General features: G+C 44.8%; 2 protein-coding genes and 1 long non-coding RNA gene across 7 annotated transcripts in view; 2 read left to right on the top strand and 1 right to left on the bottom strand.

Moving 5' to 3' along the window:
- The first annotated feature begins 251 nt into the window (after positions 1 to 251).
- On the top strand, positions 252 to 11,641 carry FAM111A (FAM111 trypsin like peptidase A). 2 transcript variants are annotated; one of them, XM_036110574.2, is made up of 5 exons: positions 252 to 676; positions 3,482 to 3,511; positions 5,072 to 5,227; positions 5,764 to 5,877; positions 7,210 to 11,641. In XM_036110574.2, exons 4-5 carry the CDS (start codon positions 5,800 to 5,802, stop codon positions 8,962 to 8,964), a joined length of 1,833 nt encoding a protein of 610 aa, XP_035966467.1. In that variant the 5' UTR covers positions 252 to 676; positions 3,482 to 3,511; positions 5,072 to 5,227; positions 5,764 to 5,799; the 3' UTR covers positions 8,965 to 11,641. The 2 variants fall into 2 exon arrangements, with proteins under 2 accessions (XP_035966467.1, XP_035966463.1); XM_036110570.2 differs by lacking the exon at positions 5,072 to 5,227 and adding an exon at positions 4,922 to 5,014 and having other exon boundaries at positions 255 to 676.
- On the bottom strand, positions 2,110 to 13,045 carry LOC118547222 (uncharacterized). The gene is made up of 4 exons (XR_004923011.2): positions 12,934 to 13,045; positions 3,862 to 4,052; positions 3,556 to 3,660; positions 2,110 to 2,232 (listed from the first exon to the last, which is right to left on the bottom strand). It is a non-coding gene; the product is annotated as an uncharacterized LOC118547222 (long non-coding RNA).
- Positions 13,046 to 21,760: 8,715 nt separating this feature from the next.
- Positions 21,761 to 22,520, top strand: part of DTX4 (deltex E3 ubiquitin ligase 4) — a 36,466-nt gene continuing 35,706 nt past the window's right edge. Inside the window, exon 1 of one of the 4 annotated variants that reach the window (XM_078057973.1) lies at positions 21,761 to 22,462. In XM_078057973.1, the coding sequence (XP_077914099.1) occupies positions 22,252 to 22,462 (211 nt within the window). In that variant the 5' untranslated portion in view covers positions 21,761 to 22,251. The remainder of the gene's footprint in view (positions 22,463 to 22,520) is intronic. The other 3 variants (XM_078057972.1, XM_078057974.1, XM_078057971.1) reach the window with 3 other exon arrangements.

Below are 22,520 nucleotides of genomic sequence, written 5' to 3'. Positions count from 1 at the left end.
CCCACCCGCGGCGCCTCCAGCGCGCTGGAGCTGGTGACACGCTGCAGACGCCTGGCTAGTGCCTCTGCCCTCGCCTTCAACATGATCTGCAGGAGGGGACAGCCTGGCATCCGGAAGCCGCGTTTCCACCCACCCACTTCCGCGGCGGGTTCCTGCGCGCAGGCCAGGAGCGGCCTCAGTGCCTCATGTCCTGTGTCCCGCCTCTCGCTCCACCCCCCTCCCCCGGGACTGTCTCGGGGATTCAGGACTAGGGGAAGGAGGGAGATGAAGCAGGCAGTGATGGCAGTGAGCAGCACAGTGAGGCAGGTCCTGCTCGCGGGGACTGCGAACGCTTAGGGAGGGAGAGTGCGCGGACTGCCGCAGCCCCGATTCCTGCCTGGGATTGTGTGCACCTTGCAGCGCGTGGGTCCAAGCTCCGCCTTTCCCGCGCTGTACTTGGCGGCTAGGGCGCGACCAATCGGCTTCCGCAGCAGGAGGGCAGCCATCCAATGAGAGCAAAGCGACTCAGGATCTCTCCGGCCTTCGGTCAGATGCACAGACAGCTTCCCCAGAAGGCGGACTTCCTGGCTGGAGGCAAAGGTGCCCCCAAAGTCGAAGGCGAGTGAAGGCGAGTGAAGGCGAGTGAAGGCGAGTGAAGGCGAGTGAAGGCTAGGTCCGGGGCGAACTATTCTCTTCGGTGAGTTACCCCTTTGGTTCTGGAGCTGACTTAAGAGTTTAGAGAAAATTTATTGATTGACAGGGTCACGAAGGAGAAAAACCTCAGGCTGGGGAGAGGGGGCAGAAAAACCCCATACACCGGGATACTGTTGTTTCCTGCAAGGACTGAGGTCTGTCCCTGGAAACTTAGAGTAAAATGAAAGCATGTGTATCTCTTTTGCAGTGCCCAAGGGGAGAGCAGGTTCTAATTTTAAAAACTGATGTGTCTTTGAAGACCCAGCGTTAACTTTATTAAAATGTTTCCTAAGAAGATCAGCCTCTCTGTGTCTGAATTCTGTGTATAGCAAACAAATCATGTCAAATGTGTTTTCCTGAGTGAGCTTCTTCCCAAGATAAAATACTCAGTACTCTAAGTGACAAATGGTGACTATGTTCTCAAGCATGTTCATCATTAAGAGTACTGAAGCCATCTACATTCACATAGCTTGCTAACTACATTAATACTTTAATAGGACTTATCTTCTCTTTTCATCAACATGAATTTACTATACCAGGAAACTTCTGCCCAGGGACATGAAAGTTGCAAATATCTTTATTGTTTACTCCAGTAACTTCCTCAAAGACCCCAGCACTCTTTAGTTGAAAACATCAAAGTACAGTTTCCATCCCAAACCTTCTTGAAAATCCTTGCCTGTCATCCACCAATCCTAAACTGTCACCCAATGCTTACCCTATCCTAACTAATCCCCCACATTAAAGACCCGACTTAAACCAGACGTCAGTATCTCAGTAAAGAGCCCAAACTTGCTCTCCCCTTTCTGAGACACTACCAAAGTTCTGTTCCCCGTAACCTCAAGAAGCAGTGGGCTTGGGCGCCTGGGTGGCTCAGTTGGTTAAGCGACTGCCTTCGGCTCAGGTCATGATCCTGGAGTCCCGGGATCGAGTCCCGCATCGAGTCCCGCATCGGGCTCCCTGCTCGGCAGGGAGTCTGCTTCTCCCTCTGACCCTCCCCCCTCTCATGTGCTTGCTCTCTCATTCTCTCTCTCTCAAATAAATAAATAAATAAATCTTTAAAAAAAAAAAAAAAGAAGCAGTGGGCTTAGCTTTGTTTTATCAACAGGGGGTTGGTTCTGTTGAGACTTCTGGGAGCCAGCATTTGACCTCGGAGGCCTCACAACACCTAGTCAGTTTCTGCTGCTGTGTGCCTCTGAGATCCCTTGAACTTTCTCTCCGGTTCTCTCTGAGCTCAAAGGTGGGAAAAGTGGATCTTGTGTGATGAGGTTCAGCTCCAGCTTCTTTTTGTTGCGTTCCCCCAAGGGCTGAGTTTATTTTGCCCTTGGGAGTAAAGAAACCTTTTAAGGAATCCTTTTGATTATCTGACCAAAACTTTAAAAGGTCTAGATTTGACGAAAATCCGCCTTCTTAGCAATACAACAATTGGTCTCTGCCCGTGTCAGCTGCGGCTGTCCTTGTGTGACAGGAAAGTTCACACGGAAGAGAAGAGGCCTAGACTCCCATGTCTGTTTCTCAAACCGGCCGTGGGGACGAAAGACGTTGGGAAGATTTTGTTTCAGGCTGGAGGGACAGAGACAGACACGCTAATATTTTATTCTGGAGACCCCCGACAGCCAGGCCGGCTTCCCGGGTGTCCAAAGAAGCGAAGACCCAGAGGTGGCGGCGGGGAGAGGCGCGTGGATTTGGAGGCTGAGGCTGTTAGAAGCCGGGCAGGTCAGAAAGTGGAAGGAACCCAGCAGCCCCCCGAGCAGCGGATCGCAACCGGCGGGACGCCTCGAACCACAGCCCCCGCCTCCCGCCCGCTCGGCCCGCTCGGCCCGCTGAGCTAGGGGGGCGCGCCTCCCAGGCCAGCTTCCGGCGAGGGCGCGGAGGCCCTGGCTGCCTCCCATAAGCACCGGCCTCGGCTGGGCGCTGGATTCAAGCCCCGGGTGCTGACGGCCGGCGAGGGGTGGGCGAGCGCGCGTGAGCCTGCGGGGCTGGGGCGGAGGGCTGGGGTCTGCTGGCCGGGGCGGGACAGCGCCGCCCACCCGCGGGGCCCGGAGGACCCAGCTTTTATTTCCGTGGCGGCTGCTCGTCACGTCGTGTACTGGGGGGAGCGGGGCGGCGGCCTTGCGGGAGGCCTAGGTCGGCTGAGACCCGATCCGTCTCCTACGGTCTGGCTCAGCTCTGCGCACTTGCTCCAGAGAGGAGGGGGAGGAGCGGGACAGAGGAGGGGGAGGCGAGGGAGGAAGGAAGGGGAGGAGCTAGAAGGAGGAGAAGCAGAGAGAGCTTGGGGAGGCAGAGGAAGAGGGGAACAGAGAGATGAGTTGGGGGGGAGGAATTCCAAGGGAGAGCCTCTGGGTGGGCAGGAAATGGACCAAGGACCGGCTGTTTATCTTTATCTCCTTACTGGAGGACTTCAGGCAAGCCCTTTAGGTCAGCTCCAAGAGTGGGCTGGAGTAGGATACCTAGCTAAGGACACTTCACATTTACTATTACATGGTTCACGCTGGATACTGGAAATGATGTTGGCGGGGGGAATGTTGGGGTGTTTTCTTAATCTCTTGCCCCTTTCCACTGTGAATGCTCAAGTTCATCCCAGTGTAGTGCAAAATTCACATTTCCTTCTGTCCACTTCATATTCCTTTTTTGGTCCATATGTGATAATCACTCCTAAATCTCCTAGGTTCTATCTCAGTCCCTAAGTTTGGGTTATCATCAACGGACACACTGAAACCCCAGATTCTCTTAATTGTTGGACAGTTAAGTTCTTGCCTTCAAGGATCTTCCAACACAGCCCAGTGATAGGTATCTGTTTTTGTTTCCCCAGGTTCTCTGCTGTCTAAAAAGTATCCCTGTGGTAAGTATATTGATATTGATAATAGTAACAGTAGCAATATTTACTGTGCATCCTGTTATGAGCCAGGCACTGTTCTAAAGGCTTTTCATGCATTCTATTTCTCAGTCTTCACAAGGGAATCAGATTCCACCACTCCTCCCATCTTAGAGCTGTGGACAAGGAGATAGCAGTTAATTAACATGCCCAAGGTCAGGCAGCCAGTAAAAGGTAATCTGGAACCCAGGTGGTCTTACAAAAACTCCCTTTGCTGCAGCACCTTCAGATTCTTTACCTCACTTAGAGTCATTGCCTCATTTTACAAACAGGAAGTTCGGCTCAGAGATGCTAGAGTTTCCTGGGTAGCTCATTACTGGTAAAGAATGAAGCCACTGCTCCTGCTCCATAGTGAAATGGTTCGGAGAATAGTCATAGTCTTTAGAGAACTTGAACTTGACAAGAAACAGATGCGCTAGAGCGTAAGTTAACCACACGATAAAGCAGCCCGGGAGGTGAACGTTCTGCAGACAACTTCTCTGTTCTCTTTACTAAATCAGGGCCTTTTCTAGAATGAAAGAGACATAATAATTAAAGACAACTTGTGCACCTCAATTGGCTCTTCGTCCAAATAAAATAGTATTGTGATTATGCAAGAAAAAGTTCTTAATTTGTAGAGCTGGAAAGAGACAATTAGGGATAAAATGTCACGATGTATCTAAGTGTAAAATAATCTAGGAAAATAAAAAGATGATGCAAATTTATCAAAAAAAAAACAGTCATTAACTCTATGTGATAGGCATATGGAAATTCATTATCCTATTCTCTTTTTTTGTTGTTGTTCCTATTTGGAAATGTTCATAATCAAAAGTATACTCTCTGGAGCTTTGTGACCTTGAGTAAATAGTTTAATCTCTCTGGATGCTCAAGTTTTTTATTAGTAAAATGGAACTAATAATACCTATCACACAGAGTTGGAAGAATTAAATGAGGTAATTTATAAAAAAGCACTTAGGATAGGTCATAGCATCTCATGTGCATACTCCATTCATTCATTGGATCTTTACAAATGTGTCTTTTTTTTTTTAAGATTTTATTTATTTATTTGACAGAGAGAGAGAAAAAGAGAGAGGGCACAAGCAAGGGGAACAGGAAAGGGAGAAGCAGACTCCCTGCTGAGCAGGGAGCCTGATGTGGGACTTGATCCCAGGACCCTGAGATCATGACCAACCTGAGCCGAAGGCAGGCTCTTAACCGACTGAGCCACCCAGGCGCCCCACAAATGTGTCTTTATTGAGAGCTCGCCACATGCCAGGCATCGTGGCACATGTTGGGATACTGAACACAGAGAGCTGCTGCCCTCCATGGCTTTTGTTCTATTTATTGCTAATGAGGATTTCAGTGTTTTATTTACGTTGTTCATTCTCTTCTGGGGAGACGTCAGAGGAAAGATAGAAGGAAAAATATCCCTTCAAACAAACAAACAAAAAAAAACCAAGGAGCAACTAAACTTCCTGACTATCTTCCCAGGTAAACTCTCATTTCAAGATTATTTTTTTTAAATGATTTTATTTATTTATTTGACAGAGAGAGAGACAGCGAGAGAGGGAACACAAGCAGAGGGAGTGGGAGAGGGAGAAGCAGGCTTCCCACTGAGCATGGAGCCCGATGTGGGGCTCGATCCCAGGACCCTGGGATCATGACCTGAGCCGAAGGCAGACGCCCAACGACTGAGCCACCCAGGTGCCCTCATTCCAAGATTATTTTGTCTTTATGGTTCTTTTCCCATCCATCCCCTGTAATTACACCATCCCTGTGCCACCTCCACCTTAAATGCGGGCCAGATTTTAACATCCCTGTAACTAGAACACACTTTTGAATTCTCATACTACAAACCCTTCTGCATTTGAATTCCATCTCTGCCACGTGGCTCTGGCCTTGAGGGTCACCTACCTTCTCTGAGTTATATTTTCTTCATTTGCAAAAAGCAAATATACCAGCTTCGCATAGTTTCTAGGGGAATTGGCAATTGGAGAAAATTTCGGTAAAGTATTTAGTATAGTACTGACAGGCACGGGCTCCCTCCATAAAAGGGAGCTTTTATCATCAAGGTGATTGTAGTTGTTGGATAAGCTCTCTACTTGCTAAGTTAACATCTCTGAAGAGAGGGATGCTAGAGGCAAAGGGGAAGGGTGGGGTATGGGGTCCCATCAGTGTTATCCTCTACAATTAACATAGCTATGAAAATGCCACTCTAACTTGAACCTTTTTGAAATTAGTGTTTCGGCTAACTGTCCATTCATCTTCAAACCATCATGAGCCCTAAGAAGCGCAGGTCACAGATCACGTTCGATGAGAAGAGTAATATGAAAATTGAGCACTATTTCTCTCAGGTATGTTTGTAAATACTATTTATGGAATATGCCAATATGAGACATAGCTCTCCTTGGCCCTGGGTGTCATAGTGCTTTCTGCCAAGAAATTACCTTCTTGTAGGTTGAGGATATTGTTAAAATCTTTCTCATCCATTTTATTCTACTTTTTAGTTTTAATACAGTTTTAATACAAATCTTGGCCACATCAAAAGAGCCTTCAGTAAAAAGCTATTGTAACACTTCCTGAACAACAACAACAACAAATCTACTATAATGTATTACAGTCAACTATAGAATAAAAAAATTAATACTATTTCATGGCATGAAAATATATACTATTCCAAATATGGCTAATCTGTTTGATCACAGTAATAACCTACATTTGTGCCATGCTTTCTAGTTTATGAAACAAATTCTAAAATAATCATCCTTATCATAACCTTATTAGGCAGGGAGGGAGGATTTTATTATCCTCAATTTATTTATGCAGAGAGAGAAATGACTTCTTGCTTGAGACAGACTTGTCTCAGACGAGGGAAGACTTGCACTTTTATTTACTGACATTAAGTCAGGGCTTTTTCTAATAAAGGGGCTCTGTTATCATATCAAGCCCTCACATTCTTTCCTGAGTCTGAAATGCTCCTTGCATTTATCAAGAAGAAGGCTGAGAATTTTGAGAATTTGAGGATGCAACGTAAAAGCTTTCATTTGTTTTCTTTTTTCTGGTTGTAACTAGAATATCCAAGTATCTAGGGAAGGCAAGAAAAGCCTAGTTATGCTTCTCTTTGTCCTACTTCGTGACAAAGCCAGCTAATAACCATGTGCTACCTGGTTCCCTTATTTGAAAATGTCTGTATCTGCTCTAGAATCTTCTGAATAGTTGGAAATCCATTACAGTGTTCCAACAAGGATGTTTCTGACAACACTGGGCTGAAGAGATGCTCTTTGACAGTTTGTTATATTGTGCCCAGAGTAAACTTATATTACCTTATGTTCCTTTTTTTTTTTTTTTTTTTTGATCCAGAATATTAACACCATCACAAAGAAGGGAAACAAAAGTTAATCTGTTAATGTGCCAGTCATCATGCTAGGTATTGTCACCCGTGACGGTACACTGAATCTTTACAACCAGCCTGCCTTGTTATTTCCATGGCCAGCAAGTGATCTTGCCACTATATGAACTTGTATCTGTCCACACCAATGCCATGATGAATGTGACTTGGGAAAAATGTCTCATTCGGGCATAGAAATCAAATGCTCTTAATTTTTCAGGGAATTTCTGCTATTTGATGAATCCTCCTTGTGTAAGGTTGTATTCAGGGTTTTAAAGCATTTAACATTTATTTTTAGGTCAATAAAAACCAAGAGAATAATTCCAGTGTTCCTCAAATGAAGATGGGCTCTAAAAAAGGTCCAAAAGATATAACTAACACCAAGGCTCAAGGACCCAAAGACCAGACCATGCCCCCAAACAAGACAATTTACGTCACCTTGGCTGTGAACCACAGGAAACACGTGCTCACACATAGTGAAGGGGAGAGCTTATACGCAGCACTCAACACTCTAGAGGCTGTCAAGAAGGAACTCAAAACTCAGCAGGGCAAAGAAATGCTGGTGCTTGGCACGGAAGGAATTGAAGGCTACATCAATCTTGGAATGCCCCTCAGTTGCTTTCCTGAAAGCTGCCACGTGCTAATCACATTTGCCCAGAGTAGAAGTAGGCAGAAAGAAGGGAGCCAGGTATGTGGCCGGCATGACAAGGTGTCCCCTGGCTGTGTCAAATTTTATATTCATGCAATTGGGAAGAGAAAGAAGAGGATAGTTAAGCGCGGGCATCTTCACAAAGAAGGGTGCAAACTCTGCGTCTACGCTTTCAAAGGAGAAACCATCAGGGACGCTGTGTGCAAGGACGGAAGGTTTCTCTCCTTTCTGGAGAAGGAGGACTGGAGACTCATCAAAAACCTGGACTCCATTCTAGAAAGCGCACAGACTGTTGACAACCTGGAAGGCGAGCTCTTTGAGGTGGAAGTTGAGAAAAGCACGGGCCCTGGAGCCGGAGCTGCTCAGAATTTGGAGTCAGAGGAAAGAAACACCTGTGTGTTGAGAGAAGAAATTGTAGCTCAGTACCCCAGTTTGAAGAGAGAAAGTGAAAAAATCAGAGACAACTTCAAGAAGAAATTGGGAAATAAAAACAACAAAGCTTCGTTATTTAAATTGCATGAAGTAAAGTTTGGGAAACTGACAAAAAACTCTACCCCGGTAAAAATGCACAAACTTCTTTCTCATCTCAGTGACTCAGTTGGGTACCTGTCATGGGACAACAATGGAAATAGGGGTTCTGCCACCTGCTTTGTTTTTAATAGGCTGTTCATTTTAACTTGTCGGCACATAGTAAATGATATTGTGGGAAAAGGAATAGACCCAAGTAAGTGGGCAGACATAATTGGTCAGTGCGTAAGGGTGACGTTTAGTTATGAAGGGCCCCCCGAGAAAGAAGAGAACTGCTTTTTCGTTGAGCCTTGGTTTAAGGTATCTGATGCAACTCTCGATTATGCCATTCTGCAACTGAAGGCAAATGGACAACAGGTACCTTTGGGACTCTATCACAGAATTGCCCCTGCACCACTTAGTGGGCTGATATACATCATTGGCCACCCGTATGGAGAGGCAAAGTCTAGTGATGCTTGCACTGTGATTCCTCTGGAGCAGCGAGTAGGGAAATTTCAGGAACATCCTCAGGCTAGAGAGGGAGAGGGTAGCTGTGATGGTATGCAGTATATCCATATGTACACTCAAAGAAGCTTCCAGGACATCGCTCATGATCCTGATGTGATTACCTATGACACCTCTTTTTACTTCGGGGCTTCCGGCTCCCCAGTGTTCGATGCAAAAGGTTCCCTGGTAGCCATGCATACGGCTGGCTTCGCTTATATGTACCAAGTTGGGTTATCTCACGTCGTTGAGTTTGGGTGTACTATGGAATCCATCCTCCTTCATATGAAGCAAAACCATGGACGGTGGTTTACAGAAGAATGTATAAATCAGTCAAATGCAGAAGACTGTATAAATCAGCAGGATGTGGAAATGGTGAGTGATGAGGATTGAGGATGGTGAGAATTCAGTTTATTTCCTCACTTCAGTGGAGTTGTTATTCCATAGGCAATGGTGATCATTTCCTAAATTCCAAAATGGTTACTTCTGTTATGAAAAATTACTGTTATAGAGCACTTCCTATGCACCACTTCTCTAAACACATGAAGACTATAATCCTAACAAGTGGGCTGTTAACCTGTTTTTAAAGTCGAGCAATGGGAAGAATGATGGGATTGTGACACTTAACACTGGTGTCACCGTTGTGTGTGTGTTTTCCCTATCTTCTGTGTCTTCCCCTAAGTTCAAGTGCTTGAAGGCAGGATCTAACACTTGTTCATCTCTTTATCTGCGGTGTCTGGAAGATGGAAAGCAAGTGCTTAGAAAATGTGTGGGTCAACCAGTAGCACAATTTAGGGCTGCAGTTAATCTTAATTGAGGAACTAAATGCTTGGTTAGAAATAATCTCACACAAAATCTTTAGAATTTCCCAAATCTTCATATTACTAAAACCCAGGATATATGTGTTCTGAAATTCAGAGGGTAATACCACTCTTCCTATATTTATCAGGCTATTAGGGCAAAGAGAATGTCTTAAAGATCATATCACTGTGATCTTAATGCCCTTAGTTTTTACCTTTTTCGTTCTAGGATCGCAAGCAGCATAGCGCATTACATTTAGTTGTATGTCTCCTTAGGCTTCTCTTGCCTGTTCTCAGACTTTGACTAGTGACCTTGACAGTTAAGAAGAGTACCGGTCAGGTATTTTGTGGGATGTCCTTCTGTTGGAATTTGTTTGATGATTAGACTGGGGTTGTGGGGTTTGGAGACTGGAGGGGCAAAGTGCCTTTTCACCACATCATATCAAGGGTACATATCCCTTTGACGTATCCTCATTGGTGTGTTGTTTGTTTCCTGGTTTTTTTGAGCACTTTCTTATGTTGTGCTCCTACAAGATGCCCCAGGCTCCGCTTGTATATTTCCTGCCCCAGCCCTAGAATCAGCCATTTCTCCAAGGAGCCATGGTTACTTTTCATGGAGAACAGTATTAGAAACCAAGATCTGGGCACTAGGTATGCTTGTTGCTATTGGGTGTTATTTCTTTTATGCTCACTCAGCAGCCGGAGAAAAGAAATATGTGTGTATATATTAACTTAGGTACAGTCATCCTTCCCAGCTTATTCTTGATTTTGTTTTCTGGGCCTTCAGTTTCCTGTGGTCAGATGATCTTCCTTCTGACTTATTGCCAGGTCAGTGGTAGCCTAATGCTGGGTCACAGTGCCTATGTCATCCAGCTCACTTCATCCCATCAGGTGGGCAATTTACCGCCTCACATCATCATAACAAGAAGGATGAGTGCAGTACAATAAGGTATTTTGAGAGAGGGAGAGAGTTCTATCTTATTATTAGGTATTGCTAATCTCTCACTGTGCCTCATTTAAACATTAAACCTCTTCATAAGTATGTGTGTAGAGGAAAAAACAGAGTATATATAGGTTTCAGACATCCCCTAGGGGTCTTGGAACGTATACCCCGCAGATAAGGGGGAGGGCCACTGCATATACATATATCTACAAACATTCCTACGTGTAACTGTCTGGATGTATAATTAAGTTGAACCCGTTTTTACTGATGTCTCCCACTGTAGTCCAGTCCCACATGGGTCATTTTCGCCTCCTCCCTTGCTCATCTGTGAACTCCCAGTCCAACAGTGAGAAACTTGGCTCCGACCATCCCCCACCCCCTTAATTGTTTAATTCGGTATTCATGCAAGGCGGCGTCAGAATTGTTCACCTGTACTGGGACGGGAAATAACATGGCCAGCTACGGGGGTGTGTGTGTGTACCATCTCTTTTGCCTCTAGTCTTACAGACTCACTCCCAAAGGGACTGGGGTCAGTACTTGTCGTTCCATGCCCTTCAGTGAGGTGTTTTGTACATTTGCAGTGCAGTTAGTTTCTCTTGTCACAGTCTCCACTCTTTCCTTTCACCTCTCAACCTAAGTGACATTTAAAATTTGCATATATTGGGACACCTGGGTGGCTCAGTCGGCTAAGCAACCAACTCTTGATTTTGGAGCAGGTCGTGGTCTCAGGGTCTCGGGATCGAGCGCTGCATCACGCTTCACGCTTAGTGCAGAGTCTCCTTGAGGATTCTCTCCTTCTCCCTCTGCCCCTCCCCCTGCTCATGCTGTCTGTCTCTAAAAATAAATAAATGAATAAATCTTTTTAAATTTGCATATATCAAGGTTCACTGTCCATGCTATGAGTTCTGTGGGTCTTAACAAGTGCAATAATGTCAGATCTCTACCATTACAATATTGTACAGAATTGCTTCACCAGCCTCAAAGTCCCCTGTGCTTCACCTGCTTCTCCCTCCCTCTCCCCTGCACCCCTGGGGACCACGGATCCATTTTACTGTCTTTATAGTTTTGCCTTTTTCCAGAATATTACCGGAGTGGAATTGTACAGTATGGAGCCTTTTCAGCTTGACTTCTTTCACTTAGCAATATTCAACGAAGGTTGCTCTGCATCTTTTTGTGGCTTGAGAGCTCATTGATTTTTGCCACTGAATAATATTCTCTTGTATGGATTTACCACAGTTTGTACATTCATTTACCTTTTGGAAGATATCTTAGTTGCTTCAGTGTTTGGTGATTATGAATAAAGCTGCTGTAAGCATTTGCGTACAAATGTTTGTGTGAACCTAAGTTCTCAACTCAATTGGGTAAATACCTCAGGGTGTGATTACTGGACTGTCTGGTAAGATTGTGTTTAACTCTGTAAGGATCTGCCAAACCATCTTCCAGCGTGGCCCTACCATTTTGCCTTTCCAGCAGCAGTGAATGCGAGTTCCCTTTGCCTCACATCCTCACTAGCATTTTGTGGTGTCAGGTTTTTTTTTGTTTTGTTTTGTTTTGGGGGGGGGGGGATTGTAGGCCTACTAATAGTGTTGGAATGCCTGGTATTCTTTAGGGGATTATGGGATTTATTCATGAAATTTGGGCTGTCTTGGCTGTGTACATACTTACAGTATGAGTCTGGAGTCTGTCAGGAGAATAAAGCCACTGAATTATCTTTATAGGACTTTTGGCTCTGACCTTCTGAAAGTGAGAGAAGAGACCAGAAACCTGGGGAAATATTAACTAGGACTCTTTTATGGGAAGAAATATATTGATATTTAGGTAAATGTTAGAGATTGTAGGGGCTTGAACTGTGTTTTCCAAAAAGATATGTCCAAGTCCTAACCACTAGTACCTGTGAATATGGATGTGACTTTTTTTGGAAATAGTGTCTGCAGATGTTGAGTTAAGTTGAGGATCTCTAGGTGAGACAGTCCTGGATTTAGGGTGGGCCCTAAATCCAATGACTGGGGTCCTTACCAGGGAAAGGAGAGAGAGGTTTAACACATCCTAGAAAGAAAGCTTTTGGGGGGGGGGGGCAGGGAGAAGAAGAAAAGGAAGATGTGCAGATCTGAAAAGCCCTGGATGGGACAGTAGGGGTGATGGTCCAAAGGAAGGAGGAAAAAGAAGACCACCGAGTGAGCAGATCAGTTTCCCTCCAGGCTGTAGCCCATTGCAGAGCCAGTGTCTCCTTTGGATTCACCTCTCCCTGACGTCTCATTCAGCAAGAACCATTTTGTCACTTGTTTACCAAGCCTCCAGTTCTCTCCGGTCCCTTCCTGGCCTCCACCAAACCTCTGGACTCTGTCCACGGTGCTCACTGCAACTACGTTGGGACAACTAAAACATTAAAAGTTCATTTGGTCGACCCCAATCCACCACCAGCTACTCAAAACCAAAAATAAAAGCATGTAGTGACTTTCCTCTCCCTCCTCACCCCTGTTGCCCTCCTTCCTCTCTACCAAAACCTCAGCTGCTTTTGGAGAAAGACAATTAGAGATGAAGCTGAGATCACCCTGTCCCCAAGGGGGACCAAAGGCCATATACACTTGTGTAAATACAGGAGGGAGGACCCAAACTTACAGCCAAATCTCCAAACACAGAATGTCCGAAGAAGAAGGGAAAATCCCAGTTTTGGTTAAGGACGGAAAGGCCGCTGGGGCGCTGAGAGAGGCCATTTCCTGGTACAACGTCGCCACCTGCTGGATGCAGCAACTAGCGCACCCCTTCTAAACAGAGGCCGCCCTTGACCTGTTGCTAAGCTCTGTTGAAACTGACCTCCGGACCTGAGGAGGTCTCTTCCACCTGGCATGTCCCTTCTAGGGCAGTTCGACTCGGACTCACTTACGACAAACGAAGGATCCAAAGGCCTTGGTAGTCAAATACAAACGGTATGTACATTCAGGAGCTCAGCCAGCCTGGCTCTGGCATCATTCTTGCATTTTACATGAAAAGGTGGCAATTGCTTTATCACCTGCATCAACACCTGGATTTTGTTGTTTTCCTCCAGGGAGGGAGATTCCCTGTCTTCTGATAGAATACAATCAGATCACCTTCATTCAGTCAGGGAAAAAACTGACTTGAGACTGAGTCACAGACAGCTCTGTCGACCTGTGGTCTGCTCCATTTCCAGAAGTTAGTCCCACCTGAGAGCTAGGGATGTTTCCTATTGCCATGTCCCTTTTCAAATCCTGAGGTCGTTTTTATCTCGTCAACACTATATAAGCCTTTAGAGAACTCCGCCCCCACTTTTCATTGCCTTAAGCAGGGGAGGGCATGAATATAAATTAGTGCAATCCTTAAGGATCTGAAGAATATAGGAAAAGTGGTCTCTGTCATATATGCATATAATTTATTAGTTGACCCCTGCAGAAAACCAGTAAGTCTGAAGAGCAGCCGTTGACTTCCGCAGAGTCAAACCAAGTGGTAGGCCAGTGTGCCACATTGTGATATCACAGTGTGGTATTTTTGCCAGAGCAAATTAGCACTGCCCCAGGTACACTGTATGTGGCCATTGACCGGATTAATGTGTTCTTTTCTGTCACTATCAGAAAAGAGGATCACAAGCAGCTCAGTGGAACAGACGATAGTATATATTTTTTTAGTTTTGCCCAAGACTATATTAACACTTTCTTCTTTTGATACAATACAGATAGAAAAAGTCTGGACTATTTGTACTTCCTGCAGACCATCACATCAATCCACTCTGTCAATGACATCATGCTAATCAGGCCAGATGAGCAAGAAGTAGCCAGTACATCAGAGGTCATGGTAGACACACATTTCAAATGATAGGAGATCGACTCTATGAAGAATCAGCAGCGCACTAAATCAGGGGTGTGCCAGGACATCTCATCCAAAGCAAGAGATAAATTACTGAATCTTATGTACCTCACTATGAAGGAGGTACACTGCCTCTTTGGTTTCTGAAGGTAGCGTATTCCACGCCTGCGCATACCGCTTTAGCCCATTTACAAGGGTGACAGAATAGGCTGCTGGCTCTACATGAAGCTCAGATTAGAAAAAGTTTCTGCAGACCTTGGCTATGGTGAAAAAGCAGAAACAGTGCTGTTACTTGGATGGTGCCGCCTAGCTGAGCCTATGATATTACAAATGTCAGGTGAGGGCAGAGATACCATGTGGAGTTCATGGCGAACCTAAGTGGGAGAATCACAGTACAGACTCCTGGGGTTTTGCAGCAAGATCATGTCGTTTGCAGTGGAGAATTGTATGCCTTTTGCATAGCGACTCCTGGTGTGCTACTGGGCCCTGTTAAGGGTGGAACACCTGATCTTGAGACATCAAGTGACCACGCATCCAGAATTGTCCATTATGTGGTGAGTTCCTTCAGATTTCCCAAGTCATAATGTCAGGTGTGGCCAAAAGCTGTCTCTTGGAAGATGAAAGTGGTACACCCGGGACGTATGAGCAGGACAAAAGATCACAAGCGAGTTGCATGGGCAATGTGGAGAGCATCTCTACAAAAACAGCCACATCCCAGTTCCAGGAACCTGTGAATATGTTAAATTCCATGGCAGAGGGCAAATGTGGGGCATCTCTAACTGGCCATGTTAGCTTCCGAGCTCCCTGTTGGCCAAAACTGTGACAGGGCAGAAGTTCAGGAGGTCACAAAGACCCCACCTTTAGGTTCAGTAGTTTTATAAGAGATCCATAGAAGTCAGAAAACTGTTATGTTCATGGTTATGGTGTATTACAGTGAAAAAACACAGATTAAAATCAGCAGAAGAGTGAGATTTATTCGAGGCACGCAAGGCTGGTTCAACCTGAAAAAATTAATTGATTATTGATGTAATGACATCAGCAGGGTAAAGAAGAAAAATGATATGATCATACCAATAGATTCAAAAAAGCATTTGAGAAATTCCAATGCCCATTTATAAAATCTCTCAGCAAACTAGGAATAGTGAGGAACTTCCTCAGGTTGATAAAGAACATCTACAAAAACCTACAGCTAACATAATTCATGGTGAGAAACTTGATGCTTCCCTGCTAAGATCAGAAATAAGGCAAGGATGTCTGCTCTCACCTCTTCAGCATCATACGGAAAGTCCTACCTAATGCAATTTGACAAGAAAAAGAGACAAAAGTGATACTAATTGGGAAAAAAGAAATAGAATTATCTTCATTCACAGATGACATGATTGTCTATATACTATGTATAAAATCCCAAAGAATCATCAACAACAAAATCTCCTGGAGCTAATAAGCAATGATAACAAGGTTGCAAGACACACAGTTACTATATGGAAGTCAGTTGCTTTCTTATACGTCAGCAATGAACAATTGAAATTTGAAATTTAAAACATAATACAGATTACTAATGAACTAGAGAATTCTACCAAACTTCTAAAGAAGAATTAATATCAATACTATACAATCTTTTCCAGAAAGTAAAAGAGGGTAGAATGCTTCATTTTATACTATTATCCTGATGTCAAAACCATACAAAGATAGTAGAGAGGGAGAGAGAGAGAACTACAAACCAATATCTTCCATAATTTTATACCCCCAAAGCCTCAAAATATTAACAGTTAGAATCCAGCAATATATTAAAAGCATTACTTACCATGACTAAGTGGAGTTTATTTCAAGGATATAAATCTGGTTCAATATTTGAAAACCAATTAATGCAATCTACCATATTAACAGACTAAGGAAGAAAAATCACATGAACCTGTCAATCGATGCCGAAAAAAGATCTGATAAAACTCAATAAATATTTGTGACAAAAAACTCTCAGAAAAATAGGAATAGAGGAGAACTTGATAAAGAACATTTGAAATAAACAACTACTGGGGCACCTGGGTGGCTCAGTTGGTTAAGCAAGGGATTCATGCTTGATTTTGGCTCAGTTTGTGATATTATGGTCGTGAGATCGAGCCCCCCCTTGGGCTCCGCACTGGGCATGGAGTCTGCCTAAGAGTCTCTCTCTCCCTCTGCCCCTTCCACCTTCCTCTGCCCCTTCCACCTCCCTCTCTTGAAAAAAAAAAGGAAACAAACAAACAAATAAACAAGTACAACTGATATCATATTTAACAATGAAAGACTAAATGCTATCTACCTACGATCAGGAACAAGGCGCAAGAATGCCCATTCTCACCACCATATTCAACATAGCACTGGAAATTCTAAGAATTATAATATGGTAAGAAAGGGAAACAAAAAGCATAAAGATCAGAAAGGAAGAAATAAAACAGTCCCATTTTCAGACAATGTGGAAAATTCCAAGGAATCTGCAAAAAAACTCGTAGACCTACACTTGGACTCATGAAAAGTCACAAGATACCAGGTAAACATACAAAAATCCATTGTATTTCTACATAGCAACAAACATGTGGACAATAAAATGAAAAATACAATGCCACTTACATGCACTCCTCCCCAAAACAAAATACTTGGGCGTAAGTTTAACAAAACACGTACTGCACATGTGTGCTGAAAGCTACAAAACACTAACAAAACAAATCAAAGATCTAACTAGAGAAGCATATTGTGTTCCTGGGTTTGACAACTCAGCATAGTGAAATGATGTCAGTTCTCCCCAGATTGATACACGGTTTCAGGTGAAATTCCTTAAAAAATCCCAGCACATATTTTTGCACATATAGACAAGATTATTCTAATATTTATATGGAAATCAAAAGAACTGGAATAACTAAAACAATTTTGAAAGGGAAGAATGAAGTGGGAGGAACCAGTCTACTTAATTTAAAACAAGACATCATACAGCTTATTCATCAACACTATGGCACTTGTGGAAAGACAAACAGACACACCTATGGAACAGAACAGAGAAATCAGAAACAGAGCCACATAAATATGCCCAACTGATTTTTGAGAAAGATAGAAAAGCAATTCAAAGAAGGGAGGATAGCCTTTTCAACAAATGGTGCTGAAACAATTCAACATCCATAGGCAAAAAAAAAGGAAGGAAGGAAGGGAGGAAGGGAGGGAAAAAGGAAGGGAAGAAAGGAAGGGATGAGAAAGGAGGAAGGGAGGAAGGAAGGAAGAGGGAAAAAATAAGAAATTCAAGCTAAACTTCATTTTCATACAAAAATTAACTCAAAATGGATCATAGATTTTAAACACGAATTGTAAAACTATAAAAATTTCCAGGAGAGGGGCGCCTGGGTGGCTCAGTTGGTTAAGTGACTGCCTTTGGCTCAGGTCATGATCCCGGAGTCCCAGGATCAAGTCCTGCATTAGGCTCCGAGCTCAGCAGGGAGTCTGCTTCTCCTTCTGACTCTCCCCTCTCATCCTGTCTCTCCCTCTCTCAAATAAATAAATAAAATCTTAAAAAAAAAAAAACCTTCCAGGAGAAAATACTCAAATCCTAGGACTAGCCAAAAAATTCCTAGAATTGACATAGAAAATAGAAACCATAGAAGGAAAGTTTGGTAAGTTGGACTTCATCAAAATTAAAAATGTTTGCTTTGTGAAAGACCCCACAAAAAGGGTGGAAAGGCAAGCTACAGATTGAGAGAAAATATTTACAAACCACATATCCACCAGAGGGTTATTAACTAGATATACAAAGAACTCTCAAGTTTCAACACTAACAAAAATTAGTGGCAAAAGACATGAACAAACATTTCATTAAAAAGGATATATAGATGCCAAAAAAAACTAAGCATATGACTTTGCAATTGTACTCCTGAGCATTTTATCACAAAGAAATGGAAACTTTATGTTCATGCAAAAACTGGTATATGAATGTTCATAGCAGCTTTATTCATAATAGCCCAAACTAGAAACAACTGTATGTCTGCAGTGGGTGAGCAATATGGTACATTTGTTTTATGGAATACTATTTAGCAATAAAAAGGAACAAACCCTTGATATACACAACAATCTGGATGAATCTTTAGAGAATTATGCTGAGTGGGACAAACTAGTCCCCAAAGTTTACGTAGTCTGTGATTCCATTTACATAACATTCCTGAAATGACAAAATTATAGATTTGGTAATATATTAGTGATTGCTAGGGGTTAAGGACAGCATGGTAGGGGGAAGATTGGTTGTAGTTATAAAAGGGCCACATAGTGGAGCCTTGTGGTAATAGAAATGTGTATTGTATACACTTGTTTACCAAGTCTATATTTTGTATACATTGTGTAATATATGATACAATGATATTGTATCAATAAGGGAGCAGAATTATAACTATTCTGTATCTTGACTGTGTCAATATTAGTAGTGATATGGTATAATACTTTTTTTAAAGATATTATTTTTAAGTAATCTCTATTCCCAACGTGGGGCTCAAACTTAAAACCCTGAGATCAAGTCAAACACTCTACCGACTGAGTCAGCCAGGCATCACGTGTACGATACTTTTTTAAGTATAGGTTTGTAATATGTTACCGTTGGGTAATATGAGGGAAAAAGGTACATGGGAGCTGTCTGAATTCTTACAACTACCTGTGAATCTACAATTATTTAAAAATAAAAAACTTAAAGAGAAGGCAATGCAACTTCTGTCTGGCTCTTTCTGTTGGGTCATACTCATTTGGAACCCAACCTCTATGCTATGAAGAAGCCAATCGGCAACATAGGGCATGTGTAGGTGGTTGGGCGGATAGCCGTAGCTGAATTCCCAGATGACAGCCAGCATCCGGCACTAGATGTGAATGAGCAAGCCTGCACATGATTCCAGCCCCCAGCCATCCCTCAAGCTGCCTTGAGCTACATGTGGAGCAGAGACTAGCTGTCCTCATTAAGCCCTCACCAAATTGCAGATTCATGTGCAAAATAAATGCTTGTTGCTGTTTTCAGCCACTAATTTTAGGGTAGTTGATAAGAGCAATAGGTAACTGGAAAAAATGAACATTCCACAGAAAAAGAGAATGCCCTTTTCATTGAAACTTAGTGTTAAGTTATGATGGCACCTTTTGGAGTATCATCAGATTATACCTTTAAACAATTCAGACTGGCTTCATTCCAATCAGTCTCACTTAGTGAGGTTTTATTATAGCTGCCGTATTCCAAATTACAAATTGGGCACCTCACTTGGTTAAAGATTAGTATACCACTTGGAAACAGGAGGCAATTAGGGAGACATAGTTTGGATACTAAAATAAAATGTCTGAGGTTTTCAGGGGTTTATGGTATGGGTTATTTGAAATTAGATTGTCTTGGGAGATCTGAGAAATGTATAAATGAATACATCACTATTATTGTTGACATATAATTATAAATTATGATTGCCAAGTGGGTTGTTATAAATTACAACTCATCATAGCTTATCAAAAATACACATATCCTATAACTATAATTAATGACTAATGTCAAGTCATCTATATATTCACTTCTTCTTACAAATGAATCAGTTTGTATATATACAAACCCTCTCTTGTGTCATTAGGCATTTTTGTTCTGTTGTAATACACTGCCATCTTTTGCATGGCAGATACAAGAAGACCAGACACAGAATCAAGCTGGACATAGGTAAGAGCCAGTTTCTTCCTACTTCCTATTCATCTTTCAAATGGCCGGTCTAACATTTTTTCATAGCCCTCTAATCTGGTTTAGGCGTTTTCCGCTTGAGAATTTCTGCTTGAGCTGGTCAGACTCTGTTTTCTCCCTGGAACTTCCAGCATTCCTTAAAGCAATACTGACAGTTCTGGGTCTATACTTACCCAGACCACAAGAAATCTTCCAGAGTCTTCATACTCTTGGTCTTACGACTGGAAATAAAAATAGCTCAATAAAGCTTTAGATTACCTTTTCTTTACTTCGACTTTTGTTGTTGCAAAATACCTTTTCCTCATGTTCTGCCTTCCCTTGTTTCACATGGAGGCTCTTTCACATTGCCACATAACTTGTTTCTTACCGCACCACCTCCTTGTCATGGATGGAATAGGCATTTTTTTTTTTTTTTTTTTTGGGGTGGGGAGGAGCCCAACCAAGTTTTGAATACCAATTTCGCCTCTGGCTAAATATGTAACCTAGAGCAAATTGTTTAAATTCCCTAAGTCTCATTATTTGAAAAATAAGAATAATAATGGCTCTTGGTAGGATAAATTGAGATCTCCTTTATTCCTTTCCCCTTTGTCCTTCAAACCCTGAAATTTGATGTTTTAATGAAGGTATTGATTGAATCGGGTTGGGAGGCTGGCCTTTGGGAGAAACTAACTGGAATCTTTAGAAGTCATGCTAGGGAGACTATTGGGCAAGGGCACCATTAGGAACAAAGCTCCGAGGTAGCCTCGATCCTAGTGCTTTTTGGAGGCTGGAAGAAGAATATTTCTGATATTTTTCTTTTGCTTTGTGTTTAGAACCCCGTGAGGGGGAAGGCAAGGTCAGAGGGATGAAGAAGATAGACGTAATACTAACGACAGAAGAAAGGATGGCTGTGGGAAAGCAAATCTTTCACAACAAAAAAGTTTATGATATTATGAGAGAAAACGATTATTTCAAAGAGACCCCAGTCCCTAACACATATACTGTTTTTATTTTTCTATATCCTATCGTGCATCATCTTCATCATATGAATTCATGTGTGTCGTTGCAACCTCAATAAAACGAAGTCTGTGTTCGCTGGCAAAATTAACACTAAATCCTGATGTTAATCTGCCCTTCTAGATTATTTTCCGTGCTAACTAGTGACTGCGAAAATAACCAAGTCTAGCTTGTGTTTGTCCTGGTGTTATTTCGTTCCTAGAAACCCTGCAGAATAAATCGGGTTAGCCTGTATCTTCTGGACTATAGTAGTCTTGAAGCAGGCCAGGAAAAACACATTTGCGCTCCACGTGGACGACACAGACCCATCAGCCACCAAATTGCTTAATCCCTTTGCCCTGGGTCTCACTAGCAAAGGTTAGAGTCGAGCCGTATAGTGTGTGGCCGGTGGCCCGCACGCGTCGCCTCGGGCCAGCAGGGGGCGTGCGAGCTCCGGGGCACCGGCCCCCGGCGGTCAGGGGCGTGGCTCCGCCTCCTTGACGGACAGCTAAGGATGTGCGAGCGAAGATGAGGTAATCGGAGCCCGAGCAAGGAGGGCGTGGGGGTGCGGGCGCGTGTGTACGAGAGTGTGAGTGTGAGTGCGTGCGCGAGCCGGAGACCTGGCCCCGCGGACACCGATCATGCTGAATTAAAAAAAGAAAGGAAGAAAATTCCATTTCTGGGAGGGAGGCTGCAAAGCGGTGGCGGGCGACAGCTGCGGTCCCGGGGCCGCGTCATGGCCTGTCGCTTTTGGGCGCCTGGGGACGGGGGAAACCCCCGCAGGCGCGGCTTTGCCTTAGCGCCCAGCTCGGGAGGGGCGCTTCATTCTGGAGGCGACTGAGCAGAGCCGCAGGGAGGGGGAGCTCTCGCCGAGGCGGCGACAGCGTCCGCGCGGCCACTGGGTGGGCAGGGAGGGGCGGGCGGGGAGGGGAGCCCGGCGTGCCTTTCCGAGCGCGAGCGCGCGGCGAGATCCCACCCCGGCGTCTGCAGAGCCCGCGGCGCAACTGGTGCGAGGGCTCGGGGCTCGCCTCGCCGTCCGCCCGGCTCCGGCCGCCCGCGCTCCGGCCGCGCGCCCGCCCGGGCTTTGCAAGGCGGGGGCCTGCCTGCGGAGAGCCGGGCATTTGCATGAAGCCGCTGGACCCCACGGAGCAGCGGCAGCAGCGGCGGCAGCGGCGGACCCCGGCGGCGGCGCGCGGTCGGAGCCGGGCGGCCCGGGTGTCCGGGCCCCGGTGGATGCGCGGCTGGGGAGCGGCCCATGGGCCGGAGCTGAGGCTGCCGGGGGCGGCGGGGCGCGGCGCGGGGGGCGCGGCCGAGGCCCGCGGGCGGCGGCGCAGGAGGAAGCGGAGGAGGACCGGCGCGCGGGGCCCGGGAGGCAGGCAGCGCAGCGCTGCCGCCGCCGCCGCCGCCGCCGCCGCCGCCGCCGCAGCCCGGGGCTCGCCATGCTCCTGGCCTCGGCCGTGGTGGTCTGGGAATGGCTGAACGAGCACGGCCGCTGGCGTCCCTACAGCCCGGCCGTGAGCCACCACATTGAGGCGGTGGTCCGCGCCGGTCCCCGCGCCGGGGGCAGCGTGGTGCTGGGCCAGGTGGACAGCCGTCTCGCGCCCTACATCATCGACCTGCAGTCCATGAACCAGTTCCGCCAGGACACGGGTGAGCCGGCGCCCCTGCCCCGCCTGCGCCCACCTCCCCTCCCTGCCCTGGGATCTCC

This window comes from Halichoerus grypus, chromosome 11 (genome assembly GCF_964656455.1).
Source record: "Halichoerus grypus chromosome 11, mHalGry1.hap1.1, whole genome shotgun sequence".
Classification (NCBI taxonomy): Eukaryota; Metazoa; Chordata; class Mammalia; order Carnivora; family Phocidae; genus Halichoerus; species Halichoerus grypus.
The sequence above is the reverse complement of the archived record's forward strand: the minus strand, read 5'-3'. Positions and strand labels throughout refer to the sequence as shown.